Source organism: Helobdella robusta (genome assembly GCF_000326865.2).
Source record: "Helobdella robusta unplaced genomic scaffold HELROscaffold_1, whole genome shotgun sequence".
Taxonomy (NCBI): Eukaryota; Metazoa; Annelida; class Clitellata; order Rhynchobdellida; family Glossiphoniidae; genus Helobdella; species Helobdella robusta.
Window position 1 is genome coordinate 2,170,138 of NW_008703570.1, and position 15,237 is coordinate 2,185,374.

Sequence of the window (15,237 nt, forward strand, 5' to 3'; positions counted from 1 at the left end):
TTCATCGATAGCATCATATTCATATATATATATATATATATATATATATGTATATATATATATATATGTATATATATGTGTATATATATATATATAAACAGTGTTGTATAGATTACTTTTGGAAAGTAATACACAGCCCAACAGTGTTTTTGTGTCTGAACCAAAATTAGTTGTTTTTTTATGTATTTCAACCTGCTATATATATATATATGTGTATGTGTGTGTGTGTGTGTGTGAATGTGTGTGGTGGTTCTTTTTGTTTAAACTTGCAAATATTATTTATAAAAAAAATAGCATGTGAAAAAATAAAGTTCATTGGAAAAAATTAGTGATCGATATATATATATATATATATATATATATATATATATATATATATATATATATATATATATATATATATATATATATATATATATATATATATATATATATATATATATATATATATATATATATATATATATATATATATATATATATATATATATATATATATATATATATATATATATATATATATATATATATATATATATATATATATATATATATATATATATATATATATATATATATATATATATATATATATATATATATATATATATATATATATATATATATATATATATATATATATATATATATATATATATATATATATATATATATATATATACAACGTCAAAGTTCATCTTGACAAAGTCAATATTTCCTTGAACTTTGATGCGAGTTAGTTGTCAGGTTTCTTTATTGGCTGGTCATCTTCTTTGGTCTCCTTTTCTTCATCGATAGCACCATATTCTTCTTTGTCACTGTTTACGATGCTAATTTTTATTACTTTTTGTTTTTTTTTCACAATACTCTACAAACTCCACCGAATGCCTGGCGCCAATATGTTTGCAGTTCGTTCTTTCGATTTCTCTCACCAAAGTTCCTTGGTGAACGTTCAGTTTACTAAAATTCAAAACAAACTCCCTTTTCGAACTCACGCTGCAAACAAGGCCACATTTCGATTCCGAATGAATCATCATCAGTGCTCCTTGCTGTATATATAGGGAAATATTGACTTTGTCAAGATGAACTTTGACGTTGTAAAAATTAACTTTGGTGTTGTAAAATTGAACTTTGATGCGAATTAGGTGTCAGGTTTCTTTATTGGCTGGTCATCTTCTTTGGTCTCCTTTTCTTCATCGATATCATCATATATTACGCGATTACGCTTTAACTCAGAGTTATCTCTAGGACTGCAGTTGTTTTTCAGTATTAGGTGAGACGTCTTTTTATTGTTGTAATAAATTCGGAGTTTAACTTTACTATTTGGGTTGGTTGGTGTGACATTTTTATTGATGATATGCTTAAGAATAGCTTCATCTACCTTGTATGCAGTTGACATGTGATTTCTGTAATACAAGATGATGTCGTTATCTTGATTGTTGGTATTTGGAAGGTTATTGTTGTGTAGTAATTTGCCCTTAACAATCTTTTCAATAGAATATCCATTATATCCATTGTTTCTAAGCAGGTTGGTGACTCTTTTTAATTCAGCATCGCGATTTTCAATATCGGAAGAGTGTGTGAATGCCCGGTTTACAAATGATTTGATTGTGCTATTTTAAAATTGTTCGGTACATTCACTTTGTCCATTCAAACAAATTCCTATATTTGTTTTTTTGACGTTGACCGCAGTTTTGAATAGTTCTTCGCCACGGGTGACCAACACATCGAGAAAAGGTAATCGTTGTTCCTTTTCAATTTCAATGGTAAATCTTAATTTTGATTTGTTTAAGGTACCAAGAAGTTGTGTGATTTGTTCAGGATCGTTATAGGAGACAAAGATATCATAAACGTATCTAGCGTAGATATTTGGTTTTAAATTTGCATTATAGGATGCAGTGTAGTTCCCCCAGGAGGGGCATCACGTGATCAAACTTCATCCTGCCAGTTATCAATTTTGCAGCCCTGTTCTGAATCGACTGAAGAAGAGCAATTGACCTTCTTGGAAGTTTATAAAACAGACTGTTGCAGTAGTCAATTCGCGATGCTATAAAAGCATGAATCAGCGTCACCAGTGCCGATCTATCTAATGAATGTCTGATTTGATATATGTTTCTTAAATAATTATTACTCGATGTATATATCTTCTTAATGTAATATTTCATCGATAAATTGCTTTTAAGTAAAACTCCCAAATTTGATGCGGTTAATGATATCTTTACATCTCCCATCTCAATTACAGTACTTAATCTTTACATCTCCCATCTCAACAGAACAGAAATCTAATTTTGACAACTGCTGCCACTTACCCACCGGTAGCAACTGCGTTTTACATTCATTGAGCTTGAGCGAGTTTGATGACATCCAATATCCAATCTCTTTCAAACACTGGACAAATCTATCAACCTCATCACGAAACGAACCTGGAGGACCAGTGACTAGAACCTGAATGTCGTCGGCAAGCGCATGACAAGTGAATCCATGAGAGGAAATTATTTTGATTATATTCACTGTGTACAAAATAAAGAGAATTGGTCCCAGAACTGAGCCTTGTGGCACACCTGTTGTTACCAAGGCAACATCGGACACTGAATTGTTAAATGAAACCTGCTGTGTTCGGTTTGTCAAATACGACCTAAACTATTTATGAGTTGTGCTTGTAATACCATAATCGTTACGTAGTCTTGCCAGCAAAGCATCATGGTTTACACAATCAAATGCTGCTGACATGTCTAAAAACGATAACAACGATAGGTCCTGGATGTCCATTGCCGAAAACAAATCAGACAAAACATGTAACAATGATGTTTCAGTTGAATGGAACTGCTTATAACCGGACTGATTACAAGGCAGTAGGTTATTTTCAGATAAAAACTTCAAGAAATTTTTACCACTGCACGTTCCATAATTCTTGAAATGAATGGAAGATTCGATATCGGTCTGTAATTATTAACATCATTTACATTACAACCTGTTTTCTTCAAGACGAGGAGAACCACAGCATGCCTGAAAGAGGAGGGAAAATCACCTGATTGAAGGTAGCAATTAACAAAGCTGGTGAGAAATTTGATGAAAAATTTCAAATACTTTTTTAAGATGTGAGTTGGAATGACATCCTGTGAGCTTGTCTTACACGGGGAATTGATTATAATATCTTTCAATTCATCTTCAGTGACCATAGGAAAGAATGAAAACATAACAGCATTATGTGGCTCACCATCATCTGTTGATTGAATAGAAACTTTGTTAGACTGATCAATTTTGCTAACTTTGTCAGTGAAAAACTAACAATTGATGGACTGTAATACCAACATCACTATCAAACATTAAACTTTTCATGTTTCTGCACAACACCTTATTAATTGCCTGCCATTTATTTCTTGAGCTTTTGCTGACTTCAATTAAATTCCTCCAATAATCTGAACGTTTGTCAGAATATAATTTGTTTCTTGCTTTCATGGAAATTATCCAATTATTACGATGATCATCTGTCGACAGTTTTCTGGAGATTCTTTCCATTTTTCTACATGTTTGTTTAGCTTTTTTACAATCATGATCAAACCATGGTGCCATACGCTCACCTCTATCATAGATTACTCGAACAGGCACAAATCTATCAACAATACTCTTTAACTCGTTGTTAAACATTGTTAGTTCCTTTTCGAAGTCATCACTACAGCATGGTTTAGATACTGGTGAAGTTAAAATAGCACCAATGAATTTTTTCTCATCTACTGTTTTCCATGACCTAACTGATTTCATCACTGTTTTAGGGGCTGGCCAAACAATCATTGTTTCTACTTTTATGAAACTGTGATTATAAATTATTCCACTTGGATAGATCTTAGCATTAAATACTGGAAAGTCATGCGAACTGACAATTAAATCCAATGTACCTCCTAGGATATTTGTAGGAACGTTGACATGATTTACTAATTGAAATATTTCAAATATTTCTTTTAAACAAATAGGTTGGGGATCAGCAGTTCTCTCAACATGCAAATTGAAGTCACCCATCAATAAAATGTCTGAGTTTAAAATTGTTAAGTACTCCAAGAATGAAACTAGTTCATCATAAAACAAAACTGTTATTGGAGCTGAGCCGTGTCTGTACATAGCTAGCAAGATGAATACGCTTTTATTTATTGATAATCTGATTGCGATAGCTTCAAACGTACTAATCAATGGCAGAATTAACTTTTTATATTTGAACTCTTTGCGAAAGTAAACTATCAAACCACCATGGCCCGGATCATGCTCTCTAATATAATCAACAAACTGAAACCCAGGCGGCTTTGCCAAACAAATTGCAAAATTATTATCCAATCCATGCCAAGTTTCTGTCAGCACCATGACATCCAAACCATCACAAACCAACCCATGAACAGTGCCAACCTTCTTTATAATTGACCTGACGTTAAGTTATCCAAACATAATATTGCCATTTTGATTTCTGTCATCCATGTCATTATTATCGACTACTTCGAGTCTTTCTTTGCAAAAAACTGAACTATCTTCCATTTCCCAACCTCCCCTCTGACTCGATATAAATTTAGGTAAATTTTTCAAGTCGTTCCTTTGTTAAATTGTCAAGTCATGACTTAACCGAATATTTTTCAAACTATCATCTAAAGTTTTCATAATACGTATGTTTTTGAAGATGAGTTCTTTAATTTTTGCATCGTCAAATCTGAAAAAAATTGGTCTGACAATTTTGTCTCCTTTCTTTCTAATCGTATCACCTTCAAGACATTTTGAAAATCAAAAACTCAATAAGTTAAATGGTTAATTTATGAACCCTGTCATCATCATCAGTGAAGGTCAATAATGTACAAATCGATAAAGGATTTCTATATCAAAATAAATATTTTTTTAAGTTCCTCTTAAAATCATCAAGCCTAAGTCCAGGCATCCTGAACGATTGCGGAAGACTGTTCCAGGCAATTGACACGGCAGTATTTCTAGTTGCAGTTTGTAGTTGAGTAGTTGTCACTGCCAGTAAGTTGGCATAGTCTGATCTCAATTTTATACCCGTTGATGAATCTGGTTTTTTAAATTTTTATTTACTAGATATACTGGTAACAACCCGTTCATAGCCTTATACATAGTCACACAAATCTTATAGTGGATTCTTTTTTTCACTGTTAGCCAATGTAGGTCTCTTAAAATGGGTGTCACATGGTCATACTTTCTACGTCCAACAGTTTTTTTGCAGCCCTGTTTAGTATCGATTGAAGAAAAGCAATTGATCTTTCTGGTAATTCATTGGACAAGCTATTACAGTAGTCTAACCGTGAATGAACAAACGCATGAATTAGTGTTTGCATGGTTGTTTGATGTAAAGATTTTCAAACGCGGTATAACTGGCAAAGCTGATAAGAACATGATTTAGATATGGTTTTTATATGATCCTTGAAAGATAATCTCGAGTCAAAAATACATCCTAGGTTTGTTGCATTTTCACAGAATTGTATTTTATTATTATCAATTTTGACTGAATTAATATTAATTTTAGAAAGCTGTTGCCATGTACCGACAGGTAAAAATTGAGTTTTCTCTTGATTCAATTTGAGACAATTTCTTGACATCCACGTACCTATTTTAGTCAACTTTACTTTTAATTACTATTAAACAGTTCTGGTTCACTGCTAACTATTATTTGGATGTCATCAGCGTACGCATGATATAAAAATCCAAAAGATTCTATTACTTCATATACTTTAGCAGTGTACAGTACAAACAGAATAGGTCTCAGGACTGAGCCTTGTGGTACACCAGATGACATTGCTTCAATACCAGATATTTTGTTCCCGAAAAAACCTGCCAAGTTCTGCCAAACAAGTACGAATTGAACTAATTAGCTCCAGTAACTCAGTAATCATATTGTAGGCGATTCATCAGGATTTTATGGTCCACGCAATCGAAGGCAGCACTCATGTCCAAGAATGTAAGCAACGAAACATATTGTTTATCTATAGCATTAAACAACTCAAACATAACATACAGCAGTGCTGTTTCAGTAGAGTGATAACGTTTATATCCAGATTGAAATACTGGTATTAAGCTATTTTTGTGTAGATGACTCAGTAGCTGACTGGCAACAACTCGTTCAATAACTTTGAAAACGAAGCAAACGTTTGATATGGGTCTGTAACATTTCATTTCATTTCTATCATCTTTCGTGTTCTTCAAGACAGGTGTAATAACTGCGTGTTTACATTTATTCGGAAATACTCCCTCTTGCAAACATAAGTTAACGAAGCTTGCGAGAAAAACAATAAAAATATTTATATGTTTTTTAAGCACATGAGTCGGAAAAACATCTAACATACAGGTTTTGGCCAGTAGACCAAGCACAATTTTCTTTATGTCTAGTTCCTCAACGACAGAAAAATTTGTGAGCAGACAATTTTTGGTAAGCCTACATCTGTCAAAAGTAGGTTTTTCATTAATACTAATAGTATGCTTGATCCGATCGATCTTTTCTTGAAAAAAAAACCCATAAATTGAAAAGCAGTGATGTCGACATTATCATAAAGTATGCTATGGTTATTATCTTTACAAAGAATTTTGTTTACTACCTTCCATAGACCCTTTGAATCACCATTACTATCAGCAATCAACGTTTTCTAGTAATCATTTCTTTTTAATGAAAAAAAGGAAGAAGTCGAGAGAGAAGCAAAGACATAAAAATTAACATAGATTAGGTAACATTGAAAATTGCAATAATCTTTAATAATAATTAATACATAAGATAGTTAATAAATGAATGTTTGATCCATTCAAGGTTTTGTTGTTCGTGTAATAAACCCTAAGTTTTAATTTATCGTTTTCATTGATAGTTTTTACATTACCGTTTACAATCCTTTTTATTATTTTCTCATCGGTCTTTTTTGCTAATAATTTTTTCAATGAATGTTTTTTTGTAACCATTGTTAATTAGCATGTTGGTTATCCATTTGAGTTCAGTTACTCTATCCTCCTATATATAAATATATCCATTTGAGTTCAGTTATTCTATCCTCCTATATATATATATATATATATATATATATATATATATACACTATATATACAATAAATCACTTGATAAAACATGGAAAAGGTTAAAGTTAGCAAATTTCTCTGTTTTTAACAAATTATTCGAGTTACTTTGATAATGAAATTTTTGAGTAATATTTCAAAATTTTATCGTCTTGAAGAAGTTAATTCTGCCTTCGAAATACTGAAAAATGATTTGAATATTCTGAAAAATGGTAAAATTAATGAAATTATGTGTGACGGTGTTGATAAATTTCAATTCAAAGCTAACGCTAAAAAAGAGAAAATAATTGAATGTATTGCAATTTTGAAACTACTGAAATCAAGTGGTTTGTTGGAAAATTGCTCTTATTTGTTTATGCGAATTTATCAAGAATTCCGAACGTTACAAATTGGTTAAGCTGTAACTTTGATTCAATAAAAAATGACATTGAAGCCATGTTGAATGCACAATACTCAGGTGTTATGGAAGCATTGAATAACAATAGTTATAGAAAGCTTTCGGCTATAAACTCCATTGTATCAGACCGTGCACATGGCCAGATAAATTTAAATTCTGCTAAGTCAAGCAACGTAGCTGCCGAGTACATAACTGTGCCTTGTACGATACACACGGAATTAATAAACAAAGCTAATGAAAGTATAAAAAACGTTAATGCCAATTTAGCAATCATTTTTCTAAAAAGTGTACCGTGGGCTAATAGAGTTAAACCCGGGAACCAATCTCCGGACGATGTGATTCAACGGATGGCTTCCAACTCGTCAATAAAATATATATAAAAATTAATTAATTCGTAGTTAACCAATGTTAATTTGAATACTAGCAATGATAAAGGTCACAAAATGCAAACTACATTTTTTGGAACAGGCATTAACTGTAATCTAAAATCATCTAAAATTATTGAAAAAATCTACCTACTACGTTGGAAATGTGGGTCCGTGTAGTAAGGAAGTCATTGAAAATCACTTACAGACAAAAGGTATAAACTTCAATAATTGATTCCCGTTTTTCCGTAAAAGAGCATCTGATGATGCATCAACAGCAGAAAAATCAAAAAAAGAATCCACAGCATTTATAATCATTCTTCCTTTATCGGAGCAACCTAAGTTAATTAATCCAGATATTTGGCCGAGATACACGTTCCTTCGCGAATGGGACTTCTCGTATATGAAAATATCTGATGACAACCACACGAAAGGAAAATCGATCCTCAACCATAGCGTCGTTAAATGATTTTAACATCACTGCTGATCTTTGTCAAGCAGCATCATTCACTGAAGTTGAACCTTTTGACGACAATGAAGAAGTGGATAATAAATTTCATGATCCAGATGTTTATTTTTTTAATTCTTCAAATAATCAATCGTCTTTTCTTTTACCTGAAAAAATTATAAATTATGTAAATAATGTAAACTCATTTTTTATGTTACATTTCAATGCAAGAAGTTTGATAAACAAAATGACTGAACTTAATAGCCTATTATATTTATGTGACAATATTTTTTCAATCATTTGTGTTACTGAATCATGGTTAACTGATTATAATTATCATTTAATTAATTTACCTAACTTTAATTTTATATGCAAAAATCGTAGCAATAGAGTTGGTGGCGGCGTTGGCATTTTTATCCATCAGTCTTTAAGATATAATACTCGAGATGACATCGATATTAGATCTTTGTACTTTGAATCACTGGTTGTTGGAAATTGTGTAGCTTATGATTTAAACTATTTTATTTACGTAATTTATAGACCACCTAATTCTAATTTGCAATTATTTCTTGACGACTTGAATAATTTGTTTTCAAAATTGAATTTTTCTTATAAAAAGCATGTATATATACTAGGAAATTTTAATATTGATCTCTCTAAAATAAACTGTAGTTATGCTTTTAAAAATTTAATGTTTTCGCATAATTAAAATCCATTAATATGTTTGCCTGCCCGTTTTACGTCATCGTAATCTTCTGTTATTGATAACCTTTTACTGATAATCATAATCACACAAATCTGCCGTTTTATGCTCCGATATTTCTGACCATTTCCCTATTTTTACTTCCTTTCAACTTAATAATTCTTCTAAAACAACTTGTAAGTCTAATTATCGCGTAACCTCAAACCACATAATATGTCTAAGTTAAACTGCTTTCTACATAATTTTGACTGGACCTTTCTCTTAAATATTACTGATACTAATACTGCCTTTGAATACTTTTTAAAAATGCTATCGCAGGATATTGTCCGTTTATTATATCACGTCAAATTTTCAAGCCGCCATGGATCACTACCAGTTTGTTAAAATCTTCTAGAACTAAAAATAATTTCTACAAAAAGTCTATAAAAACTTGTTCTCTCTCTGATCATTTAAAATACATTAAATATAAAAATTTATTTACTCATCTTTGTAAAACTACAGAAATGTCATACTTTCATAATCAATTTAACAAGCATAAAAAATGGCAAACAAACCTAAAACTTATTAAAATCATGCCTGGGATTATCTCGGTCAAATTTAAATTACTCTTTTTAGGTTGAAGATTTAATAAGCATTTTTTATTTTTGTGTGATATAAATTCTTCATGTAAAACATGGCATTTAACTTATAATTATAATAAATAAATGAATCCATATGTATTTAATTCATTTGTCTTTTCGATTGTAATAATTTTGATGTAATGGATATCATAAATAATTTAAATAATTCTAATAATTCTGGCCATGACCAAATTTCTAACTCCTTACTAAAGAAGACAATTTTTTTTCCAGAATTTTATTCGAAAAGAAACAGGAGATCATATATACGAAAGCATGTGCTGACCACCTAAACTAGTTGTGCAACAATATGAGATACAAATATAAACATTTTTAGTATATCGATAAATATAAATACACCCAATAAATCCATTTTTATAACTTCAAGTAAGGAGGTTAAATATTCAATCAGATGTAAAACAATTAAATAAAACACGACAAAATTAAACAAAGAAAGCATCATACCTACATTGATCTGCATAAGTTTTCTATATATTTTTTAAATTCATTATATCCGGAAAATTTTTTCTTACCTAGTTCCAAGGAATTCCTCTTACCGCCCAGTATCTGGCATTTAAATCAGTTCTGCAAGTCATTGGTATCAACAAACCTTTTTGCCTAGTGTTTGTTGACACCGTTTCAAATGAGCCTAACATGTTGAACTCAGCATCATATAACACTCTATAAACGAAACACAAGGTTAGATACCTATTAAGCTGTTCAATACTATTATCGGAATATATTGCCAGTGATATGATCAAGGTGTTTCAGAAAAAACAAACCCTAAGATATCTTTTTTGTACTATTGTCAATGATTTTATTAAATAATCATAAGAAGATGACAAACATTATTACTCTTCTTGTGCATCTAATTAACCTTTCATTTTCTAACTATATTTTTCCAAAATCTCATTTGCATATTTCAAAATTGAATCAAAAATTTTTTGTTAGAATTTTTTTATAACTATTTATTATAAATCCTCAAACATTTGGCCTGTAGAAGATTTACATATATTATATGCATTATGTTTTTTTTAATTTATAAATTAAATTACTGTCCTTATATAAGTAAATATTTTAAAAGTTTTATTAATTCTAGACAAAATTATTTTAGAAACAATCCAACCTTTTATTTTTCCAAACCAAGAACAGTTTTTTATTAATAATTCTGTTCTAATTGTTTCAATGCGTCTGTGGAACACATTACCTAATATAATTAAAGAATCAAGCATTTTTTATCATTTTAAAAATTCGGTCATAAATTTGATAAATTCATGCAATTTTTTTTCTGCTGCAAGATATTAAGTGTTATTATTTTGGTGTTATCTTATGTTTATATATTAAATCAAGAGTTGTTCTTTTCTTTTCCTTTTATTTTTGTGTTATTTTTTTTTTATTAAATTTCAATATAAGGGTTTTCTGTAATAATTTTTGACATAATCGGAACTATATATATTATATATGATATATTATTTTCCAGTTTTTCATATACTATGAACTGGTGGCCGATACAAGATTTTTAATCATCCAGGTCTCCAGTTCAAATCTTTACTGGTTTGGCAAATAAACGAATTGTGAATATAAAAGGCAAAGCATGAAGTAAAAAAAAATTTTAAGACAAAACGTGAAATGAATCAAGATATATGTTGAATCTAATTTATAAGTCAAAAAATTAAAAATTAACATGTATGAAATAAAATTCAAAACATGAAATTAAAAAATATAAGTCGTTACGTCGCTGGCCCCACTATTTGATATTTAATATTAATACTGTTTATACACATGTGTATACACATGTATCATGCATACTTTCATATTCATTGGATACTTTCCTACACATGTACAACACTTACATCTATTTCGATAATATACATTCATACTGTCCGTTCAACCAAATACAATAAATCTGCACACCTCGGGCAAATTCCACACATACACTCGTTTTATCTTGCAAAAATTTTTACTTACGGCCGTATCATTTTAAATTACTCTAGTTGTTTTACGTAAATATGTATCTATTTATTTATTTTAAAATAAAACTATTACTTATTTCACTAATTATTCAATTTCATCTGCATTACAAGGTAACATTTTGCTTTTAATTTAACTCTTCAAATTATTCATTCATATATTACTATGTTTCATTTCGCCTGTTTTAAATCACAACACATAACATTTTAGGTACTATTGTATTTTATTTTATTTATATGGTTTACATTTCCATTTATTTTAATATTTGAATCTCACACAAGGCTCTGAAGATGGCTTTTACACCGAAACAACAATGTTAGCCAGCTAAATTATGTCACTAGTTCTCAATTCTCAATAAATACGATTTACAGCAATTCCATATCGTTGAGTGCATTTTTAAAAAGTTAATTAATGCTAAGTGGGCAAAAATATTCAATATATATATATAAATATATAATTAGGAATGAGTCTGTCGTAAATATAATTATTAAAATATATATGTATATATAAAATACATATTGTTAAAATATATAATACTCTCGTATCACCTTGATTGAAACAATTAAATAAATACAAACTAATGAAAGAAAAAAAATAAAGAAAGGCAAAACGAGAAGCATATATCGGCATAAAAATGGAAACAATTTCACAAATACAAACAAAGACATAGCCAACCAAAATAAAAAAAATAAAAAAATATAATACAAAATAATAACACAGAAATTTTGATACATAAATGACTGATCTATGGCCAGTGTCGCAAGTCACATCGTAAGCCATGGTGTTTGTCCTGTTGAAAGAGGTAAGTGGCACAGGCGCTGTTGCACGCTTCTAATAGGTCTTGGATTTTTGTTCCTTCCTTCGTCATTTATTCAATCATCCACCAATATGTACATTCATTCATTCATTCGTTCGGTCGGTCGGTCGGTCGGTCGTTCATTCATTCATTCGTTCGTTCATTCATTCATTCGTTTGTTCGTTCGTTCGTTCTTTCATTCGTTCATTCATTCACTCTCTTGCTCACTTTTTTTCTAATGAAAATAGCGTAGCATTGCAGGGTACAGTTCATTCTCATGTGGCAGTTCCACTTGAGCTCTGACGTCATCGTCGGCGTCATCGTCATTTTCGTAATAATAATAATAATCAATGTATTATTCAGCTATAAAACAATGGAAATGACAATAAAATAAAACAAATTGACAAGTAGAATAGAATATGAGTAAAAAATAAAATTAAATATCAAGTAAAGTATTAATTTTAGTCTACGATGCTCTTCATTCAGAAAGAATGAGTTCAACTAGATTTAATTACTTTCAAAATTGATTCAAGTCACATTTCTACCGCAGTAGATAGAGTACGACGACAATATTGCAGATTTAATGAGGCTATTGCAGAAATGATCAGACCAAACAATGTTTACAAGAGATAAATTATATATTTTAAATAAACCTAGAGTTGATATTTCGAATGTATTTATTTTTAAATGTTTAAAGTTGTCAATCAAGTTATTTTGCAAGCTACCAGATTATTTAGTTAGTTTATATTCTTTAGAATTTAGAAAGTTAGTCTCGTGACAGACTGTTAATTCCGGTTTTTCAATTGTTTCGTCTCGTCTTGAACAAGCGAGATTGTGGTTGAAATTCATTTGTCTCTAGATCTGCAAAAATGGGGACTTTTGGGTTGGCGCATGATTTCATTTTTTTTGAGAATTATCTTTAGAATTTTGTTGTGTCTTGTTGTGTACCTCTTTAACGCCGATGTTGAGCTGCAGTTGGAGAGTACATGTTTGTCAGTTTGTTGATTGCTGCATAGTAGACACTGGGCAGTGGAAAACTTTCCCCATCTGGACAGATTTGCGTCGGCAGTTGCCGTATCAAACTTTTTCTGAAAAATCTGAACAGAACCTCTGGAAGAATGGCAATGTATCGCGACCAGTAAGCAATCCGAGCCGCAAGAATATGACTACCAATCGCCTTGATTATTGTACCCTGACAACGGAGTGAAATCAGCCGTTCAAACATTTCAGTTCTTCACTGCCGTTTGCTTTAGATAATTGAGTAGTTTGCCGTCGTGTTCATATTGCTTATCACAGACAACAGATTTTTCACTTTACCAAGCAACTGGTCTTTGGCCTTATTGTTGTTGCCTTCAAAAGCGTAGATCTTACCCAGATAAACAAAATGCCCTCCTATATGAGAAATCGGCTTGTTATCGATTGTCAGCATCGGAAAAAATTGCTCATACGCACCATTTTTTTCTCATTCCGAATATTGAGCATATGTCGATTCTTAGTTTCATGTCGGTTAACTATATGCAAATCTGGATATGATGGTGATCTATGATTGATGAGTTTAGACCGTGACTGACTTCACCGAAGGCATTTCGCAGATCCAGGAGTGTGATGATCATTGTTCTCTGGTGCCTTTTTGCATCGTTGATCATGTGAGTTAAGAGCTGTGTGTGTTCAGTCAGGCCTTCACTTTTGGGTAGAATCCTTTTTGTATGTTTTTGTTGATCATGTTGTTTGATTCGAGAAAGTTGTATAATCTGTTGTTGATGAGTGAAGAAAATATTTTGTTGAGAGTTGGTTGCAGGGTTATGGGTCTGAAGTTGTCCGGATCTCGAACATCTACCTCGAGCATGATGATGATGATTGGATGACGTCATCGTCGTTTTTATCATCGTCATTTTCGTAATAATAATAAATATCATCATCATCGCTACCAACCTTCTTATTCCTCTGACCAAATGAATTAGATTGGCTGAAAACAAGATGGTAACAAAATGCTACCTCCATGTGAGGCCGATGGTGATGATGATATGACGATGACAATTACGGTGGTCATGATGATGATGAAGATTTTCATGGTCATGATGATGATGACGATAAACACAACAACATCAACAATAGTAATATTAATAGTAATAGCCACTAACTATACTGCAACTCATTCAAAACAACAACAACAACTTACGTCAACATGTAACCAAAGATTGTATTTATAGCAGACGTCAGCTATTTCCGTTAGCGAGTCAAAAAATCCCAACATGGCGGAACCAGAATTGGTCAATACAAAGAATTGTGAATTTCCGGCTGCCAGTGAACTAGCGACCTTTTGTTCAAGGTAAGTCACTGACATTTGACCTCAAGATGATGATCACGATTGTGATGATAATGGCGATGACGATGAAGACGATAATGATGATGATGGCGAGGATAATGATAATGATAATGACGTCAACCACCTTTCATTACAATCGACAAAAATGACGTTCTTCAAGCCTACTCCGATTATAGCGGCTGATCTCGGAGTTGAACGATTGCACTGGATGGTCGGCCGTTTGATTGATTGATTAGTGGATGGATTGATGATTGATTGATTGAATGAATGAAAAAATGATTGAATAAATGTGTGAATGAATGGATGAAAGAATGGACGGATAGAGATGAATGAATGGGAAGATAAATCGTTGTAAACACAATCAAATATCTTCTCTGCTACACTATTCCAAAGTTTTTGAAAGAAGTGATGAATTTATGGCTAGCCACACTGATCGCCTACATGTTCGCCATCGAGGCTCATGATAACGATAACATTAAGAATATGATTATACTGTTAATAATAATAATAAATGACCCGGGGCAAAAATGCCGTTTCCCTGTGAAGGCGGCTAGCTATCCATGGTCCTCA

General features: G+C 31.3%; 1 protein-coding gene across 1 annotated transcript; it reads right to left on the bottom strand.

Moving 5' to 3' along the window:
- Positions 1–12,290: 12,290 nt before the first annotated feature.
- HELRODRAFT_62844 (hypothetical protein) lies at positions 12,291–14,691 on the bottom strand (the record flags this gene model as incomplete). Its single annotated transcript, XM_009010585.1, has 3 exons — positions 12,291–12,404; positions 12,570–12,704; positions 14,521–14,691. Coding segments are annotated over 3 exons (420 nt in total), but the record flags the coding sequence as incomplete, so codon positions are not given.
- Positions 14,692–15,237: the final 546 nt, after the last annotated feature.